Source organism: Hipposideros armiger, unplaced genomic scaffold, assembly GCF_001890085.2.
Source record: "Hipposideros armiger isolate ML-2016 unplaced genomic scaffold, ASM189008v1 scaffold_1111, whole genome shotgun sequence".
Classification (NCBI taxonomy): Eukaryota; Metazoa; Chordata; class Mammalia; order Chiroptera; family Hipposideridae; genus Hipposideros; species Hipposideros armiger.
In genome coordinates, this window is record NW_017732461.1 from 269,674 (window position 1) to 277,390 (window position 7,717).

Consider the following 7,717-nt stretch of genomic DNA (forward strand, 5'->3'; position numbering starts at 1 on the left):
TTTATTATGAGCCCCTCTCTATGAGTCCATCACTTGCTCCAACAGTTACCAACTTGTGTATGGCCAGCCTTGTTTCATTTATACTCTCTCACTCTCAGACATTCTATCATTTCCTATCGCTCTTTGTATCAAATTCCAAGTCCTTACAATGGCTCACAAGATCCTACCTGATTCGGCCCTGGCCATCACTAGGTTCTCACCTTACATTCTTAAACATACTTACCCTCTGCTGGTCTATAAAATACATTAAATTTGTTTTAGCCTCAGGGCCTTGATGCCCTATCTGTTTGGAATATCCTATTTCTCCTTTTCCTGGCGCACACACACTTGGTCGCCAAATTCAGGTCTGTCTTGAAAAAGGCAACCTCTGCAGAAGCCTCCCTTGACTACTGATGATAAAGTAACTTCTGCCCCACCTCTCTCACTCATCACATGGTTTTATTTTTATCCCTGATATATTTTTTTAATTTTTTAGTGCGTGTGTGTGTGTGTGTGTGTGTGTGTGTGTGTGTGTGTGTGCGCGCGCATGTATGTGTATCTGGCTTCTGTCCCCAAACATACCTCAAAAGCAGAATCTTTGCTGTCACCAGCACGGCTAGATCCCCAAAACAGTGCTGGCACACAGTAAGTACACACAGATACACACACAGAGACATAGAGACACAAACACACAAACTGCTTGTTTTAACGAATGAATGAGTCTTGGATTGGCTCCAGTTCCTCCAGGTACATGATGACTTTCTTTCCAATCTTCTCATTTCAAAATGGCTTTTGATTTTCATTGTTACTCATCATCAAGGTACACTATGTTCTGTTGTTTTCATCTTTCTTTCCTTTCTTTCATTCTCTTATCTTTCCCCTTGATACCCTCCATATGTGCCTTTGCTCTTAGAAAAGTGAGTCTGCCCCTGGACTAGAATGGAATCTAATAAACCATCCTGTTGTCCTTTCAGGTTTGGAATTCAAGACACATCACAAAACTATGGGATGGTTCTGGAAATCCTTAAAGGGACCTTGGCTCTTGGCATGAAACCCCTCTCCCGATTTTATTAGGGTGCACTCCAAGTCGTGAAAATCTTGACCAACAAACCTTGCCATGAATAAAAGCCTTTTATTTTCTTCTTTTAGAAACTGAGAAATAAGTCCATTGGTAAAAAGAATTAAAAAGTAAAAGAATTTGGGCAGAAATGAATGAGCCAAGTATGAGGTATGATCAACAAATACAGTAATGCTGCTGCTGAGCGCCATCTAACGGAAAGGCAGGGAGTTTCAATATGGCAAGTGTCGTGTCGAACCTTAGTAACTGTGTGTGACAAGTTTCAACTTGTTCAGTGCAGTCAGTTGGGTGTGAGCTACAATTGAGAGGTGCGTTTTAAAAGTGTGCCATAAATCATCCTCCATCATGACAAAGCTCTGTATCACACATTGCTTCTGGTATACTGCAGTTTCTGTCAAATGAAAATATTACGGTGTGTCCTCATCCATCTTATTCACCAGATCTGGCACCATGTGACTTCTGGCTCTTCCCCAAAGTCAAAATGATTCAGGACATCAAGGCAGCCATGACAGCGCAACTAAAGACACTCATGAAAGAGGACTTCCAGAACTGTTTCAGGAAGCAGCAAGAACAATGGGATAAGTGTGTTTGAAGCAAGGAGAAGTATTCTGAAGGGGATTAATGGCAATGTGTCTTTTAGTGTAATCATTTTTAAAAATTTAAACATTCACCGTATTTTTTGATCACACCTTGCGTATACATAGGCCACTTCAGAGGTAAGAAGGAAGGCGAACTGGCTGTGAAAAGAGTCAGGTTGGGGATATGTTCTGCACTCCATGAGGAAAGCAGAAATGCAGGCCACTCTAAAGAGATCTTATCCAGGGCCGAGGAGGAACACAGAGGCCTGCAGGAGAGGAAAGGGGTGAAGCTGGGCATTATGTTGTGCGGAAGCTATGTAATACCTCAGAGAGGCTCTGATTTTTGAGTTGGTTACACCTGGGTTCAAACCCCTGCTTTGTAAACGCCTAACTGGGTGATCTTGGGAAAATAATTTAACTTGAACTACTACTACATGCCTTGATTTCCTTCTCCATAAAATGAGAAAATCATTACTTCCCATGCAGAAGGATCAGGGGAATAAAATATGTAATATATACAAAACCATCATCATAGACTTGAACACGCAGGATGCACTCAGTATATGAGATTTGTTGTTATATTTGTTGCCATTCCTTTTGTTGTTGTTGTTATATTATTTCAGGCATTTAACTTAGCTACCCCCTATACTTCCTTTCCTGCTGGCAATGGCTTGCAGCATATGGGGTAAATGAGCACTACTTGTTGAGCAAAGGGAAACATAGCCCTCTCCTTCAAGAACTATTTCTATTGACATCCAATCATCTCTTCCCTCACTTTGATTTTGCTGACTGAGAGGAATAATTAATTTATCCCTTTGAGTTTAGGAGACTTTGAAAGCTTCAAGCGCCTGTAGTGGCAACCTGGCTGATTGAAATGTCTGAGCCAAATATAATTTTCCTGATCAGTTCACCACCCTGAAAATTTGCAAAATGCGTTGGCGTTAAAACCAGGAAGAAGTTTGTGTAAGCAAACTGGACTGGCCTCCTCCTTGGCCCAGCACCAACGCTCCGTGTACGGTGCTCTGTCCGGTGAATGCCTTTGGAGGACACACAGGTTCTCACACACAGCTTTGCTACTCTTGGCCTGTGATTAGGGAGCCACAAAGCCAAGGAGAAATATTGGAGGGTTGCTTGTGAGTGGAGGCGGGAACCTGGGGTTGTTTTCCAGTAGACAGTTTTATCTGGCACATCTTTTAGAAGCCACACCACAAGTTGCATCTTGAGTCTCCAGCACCCAGTATGCCACAGATAAGTTCCAGCTCCTTTTCTATTACCCTCTGCACTACCAAGATAATATTATACACCTTACCAGGTCATTTTAGGGATTCAAAATACAAATGTAAAGAGCCTGGCATCTAGTGAATGCTCACAATATGGTAGCTGTAAATGAAATTCTTACTTTAATAGAAGTAAAAAAGAAAAAAGTTTCCAGGCCTTGAGACGCTCCTCCCTGTGCTCAAAGGTATTGTTCAAACATGAACGCTGAAGATGAGGGCGAATAAGAGAGCAGTCAGCTGTCTACTCCAGCCAAAAGTTACTGAGGAAAGGACCAGTAAGTCAATGGATCAGGAAGTCGAACCATGGTTCAAATGAATAAATCCTCTTTAACGCTTGAGGAATAATTTAAATGTATATATTTTTTCCAGTTTTTATTGGGCCAGGGGCCCCACACTGGGAAGAAAACTTATCAAACTTTTGAGAATGAAAAGAATAGAAAAAAACCCTGGCATTTTAATGAACTGGCTATGTGAACATTACAAAAAACACACATGGGATAATTGTGTGGGGAAAAAAAAACCCCATATATATATATTTTTTCCATATATATAGTAGTTACAGTGTTTTGGGCATTTACCAAGTAGGCTTATAAGTATTTCTATATATTAACTTAATTAAGCCTCACAACGACTCTATGAAGCACTGTTATCCCCATTTGACTGATGAAGAAACTGAGGCACAGATATGTTTAGTTGTCACACCGCTAGTAAGTGGTTGAGCTGGCATCCAATCACAGGTGTTCTGCATGCTTAACCACTGTGCTGTAGTGTATTGTATTGTACAGAATATTATAAGTTCCTCTGGTGTTTATAGCTCATATTCCTTCATAACTATTTCAAATGTTTAATGCCTTTTATGTATCCTATCTCTATGGTATCATCATCTTTCCAGCAACTAAAATTAGAAAACCCAGGGTCATTTTGGTTTTTCTTTCTTCCTTAATACTGACATTCAACCCACAGGGATTCTGCCTTCAGAAATGTTTAAAGAAATTCATCCTTTATTTTTCANCCCAGGAGTGTCCAGATTCCCAAATCCACAAGCACTGAGCAGCCTGCCTTCCTCTTTCTAGGCCCAATAGAATCTCCTGTGTTTTTTCCCGAATACTGACCCGATCTTCAGAAAGAGGGACTGTGTGCACCGGGATGGGCTGCCAGGGTAGGTTGGGGTTCCAGACACTGATGCCCTCTGGGGGAAATAGGGCTGCAAGGTTTGTCATAGCACTCATCAAAGTCCGGTCAACATCTGTGCTTCGAACATACACCTAGCGTGGGAAAATCAAAGCAGAATCCAACTGAGAGGAACTGTGGTTTTTTTCCGGTGGAGCTAATATTTGAGAAAGGGCAGGACACCCACACCAAAATATTAGCCATTGTGGTAGCATCATGATCATAAGATCTATTATGGAAGAGACAATATTATAAGCATGCCATGGAATATAGCAACCTGATATGCCCACAGTTGAATTGACAGAAGAGACCAATTAAGTGGTGGCTACTTGCTACTAGTTGCCAAGCTAAAGTATTTACCATAGGTATCCATAAAATTTCAAACTTACTCATATTTATAATTTTTTAGAAACAAAATGTTTGTATAAAGAGGAGTACACTTGTAAACAAGATATCTGACTTGTTTAAGCTGCTTAGAAAACAGTCAAAACACTTTTACAAATGCAACGTTCTGGTAAATTTTTTCAAGGGACAAGTTTCCCACTCTTAGCTCCCCAACTTACCTGTTGACGTTTATAGGACTCATTTAAGAATTTTCCATATCTTTTCCTTATATACTCTCCAAGTTCATAATGCTGCTCCATGCCCAGCTATGGGAAATAAAAATAAAAGCAAAAATTAGTGAAAGTAAGTTCTGTGACTCTTATCTATGCATCTCATCTCTCGTCATTAAATGAAAAGAGTGAACAATGGTGTACTTTAATAGTTCCACAATAGCAACACATTTGAAAATGAAAACAAGAAAAGAGAGCTTTAATCTTTAGTCATGACTACTTAAGAAACCTCTTTCATTTTCATTAGCACTTAACATAGAGCCTTGCATGGTTAATAGCTGGTTATTGATCTGGTTTAAGTAAATGGTTCATCTCTTGTGTGGTAGATAGAGCACACAATGGTCATTTTATTTTTAATTTTTTTTTTTAAATTGGGGAACAGCCATGGTCATTGGATACACATTGCTTTCATGCCACAATGGCATAGTTGACTCTTTTAAGGAGGGCGCAGCTCACAGTGGCCCATGCGGGGATCAAACTGGCAACCTTGGTGTTATCAGCGCTATGCTCTAACCAACTGAGCTAACCAGTCACCCCCTACAATGGTCATATTTGTTGGCAGAACATTCAAAGGGTTAGTTGACTACTTGGGGGGTGGGGGAGGTTGTGGAAGAAATTGAACCATCTGAAAAGAGGTTTGGACTTAATGAACCTGAAGACCACTTTCAACCTCTGAGTGCAATGATTTAGTATTTGTACAGTTTATTTATGCCTGGTACATTTACGACTAGAGCCCGTTACTCAAAATGTGGTCTGTGGATCAGAAGTATTAGCATCACGTGGGAGTATGTTAGAAAGCAAATTCTTGGGCCCCATTCCTGACCTGCTGATCCAGAATCTTTGCGGGTGAGCACAGGAGTCTGTTTTTAACAAGCTCCCTAAGATTCTGATGGCCAGTAATCATTGAGAAACATTGTAGCACCTCAAGCGTACTGTGCATCAAAAGCAAAATGCATGTAGGGGTGCTTGTTGAAATGCAGATTCCTTAGCAATTCCCCCAGAGATTCCCGCTCATGAAATCCTAGGTGGAGACCTGGAATCTGCATTTTAACAAGTGCCCAGAGTGATTCGGATCCGTGTACTTTGAGAGACATTGCATTCAAGTGTGTCTTTAACCCAGAGCCCCACCAGAGCTTCGGGAGTCAGAGGGGATGTAGTCTCTGTGGCTTCTGCTTGATCTCACTCGCATATTGGCTTGTTACTCCTGGCTACCACCCCTCTAGAATAGGGAGTTGATAGGAAAGGAATAATGTTTGCTTTGAGGTTTGTGAGTTCCTGGATGACCTGGGTAGCTGAATAACCAGGTACTTTTGGGTCTAATTGTTTTTCTAATTTACAGCTGACTTTTGAGAAAATAGTCATCTACTATAGAGCAATGGCTTTCAAACTTTACCATGCACAGAATCGTCTGGAGAACTTGTTAAAACAAAGATTCCCAGGCTTCCACCCTAGAGTTTGTGGTTCAACGGATGGGGCCAAAGAGTTTACATTTCTGTCATGTTCCCAGGTGATGGTGATGTTGCTCATCCAGGGATGACACTTGGAGAACCTCTAACCTAGTAAGCCATCACTTGTCATTATGGAGATTGGAAGTACTGGCCATGGGCAGGAATTTTGAGCTCTAGAACCTTGCTACTTCAAGAGTGGCCATGTACCAGCACCATGCACCACCTGGGAGTATGTTTGAAATGCAGAATCTCAGGTCCCATATCAGAACTGCTGAATTAGAATCTGCATTTTAACAAGATCCCAAATGGTTCATTCACACTTGAAAGCTTGAGAAACACTGCTCCAAGAGAATTTGGTGGCTAGTCAGGAGACTCTCAGGGGAAGAGTACAGATCCCATAGTCTGGAAGAATCTTTTGGTCTTACTGGAAAAGCACAGCAATGGAACCGGAGTCTATACAGAAGCACAGTTATTAAGAAGCAGCCCTGAATTCTTGTAACACTTCTCATATTCAGGAAGCCAGAAGCTGGGCAGGCAACGGTGGGAAGAGCCCTGACCTCAGAGCCAAAAGGTGTTAGTCTCAAACAGCTTCTCTGAGGTTTCTCTTCTATGAACCATTGTAGCTGAGTTAGGGCAGTAATTCTCAGCCCTGGCTGCACATTAGAGTCAACAGATCAACCGAATAGCATCTAAAAACCCCAATGTCTAGGCCATACTCTTACACTTAAATAATATCCTTCCAGGCAGAAATCAATGCTTTTTAAAGCTCTTCAAATAATTCTAATGTTTGGCCAAAATGTTGTGGAGATAGCCACTTCTAGACACTCTGACATTTTCTTAATATATTTAAACAGTGCTTTGGTCAGGACAGAAACAATGTCCCTGGCTGTGTGGCTCCACGGAGAAGAGCCATCCACTCTTACAAGTGAAGGGTGTAGACACTGGAGCAGAAACTATGCTTGCCATTGTTTCCAGTTGACCTTCTCCTTAGGTGCTCTGTAGGAAGTAGAGCTCTCTGTGTTTAGCTGGCCTCATAAGGAGGGCTCAATCCCAATAGATCCAGTTGACAAGAAATGAAATCTGGTATCAGAGCTTTCAGAGGAATCATGTTTTCCCAACCCAGCTGACGCAGCTTATTGATTACAAGATTTTCTACTTTCTCAGGTAGAGCCTGCGAAACTCAGGGGCTGGCTTGTAGGTATCGCTTGGCTCTCTTCAGCACCTCTAAACTTCTGTATTCTTCTGTTGTCCATGCACATCTCTTGTGCTTTAATAAAGCCAACAGAGTAAAAAAAGATCAAAGGCAATTCTATACACTTTTCCTACAGTTCTTAGTCACTAAGGGTGACTTGGACATGATCAGAAATTATCTAGGCTAACCATGAGTGCCTCTCACTCTACAATCAACACACATTTTACACTTTTTAGATCCTGGATAATTGTGCAAAATACATTCCCAGATCCAAGTAACTAGTTATATGGTTTCAATAGATTGCAAACCCCACAATGTTTAGTTTCCCTTGAGACTCATCACCAACCTTTAGCTGGAAATCCAACTAACCTGAGTGAGCTG

At 41.3% G+C, this 7,717-nt stretch overlaps 1 protein-coding gene across 1 annotated transcript in view; it reads right to left on the minus strand.

The window, feature by feature from the left end:
* The window catches only part of ACP3 (acid phosphatase 3), a 47,763-nt gene that overhangs the window by 30,664 nt on the left and 9,382 nt on the right, over positions 1 to 7,717 (minus strand). Inside the window, exons 2-4 of the mRNA XM_019632252.1 lie at positions 7,706 to 7,714; positions 4,646 to 4,732; positions 4,025 to 4,177 (exon numbers count right to left, since the gene is read on the minus strand). Of these exons, the coding sequence (XP_019487797.1) occupies positions 4,025 to 4,177; positions 4,646 to 4,732; positions 7,706 to 7,714 (249 nt within the window). The remainder of the gene's footprint in view (positions 1 to 4,024; positions 4,178 to 4,645; positions 4,733 to 7,705; positions 7,715 to 7,717) is intronic.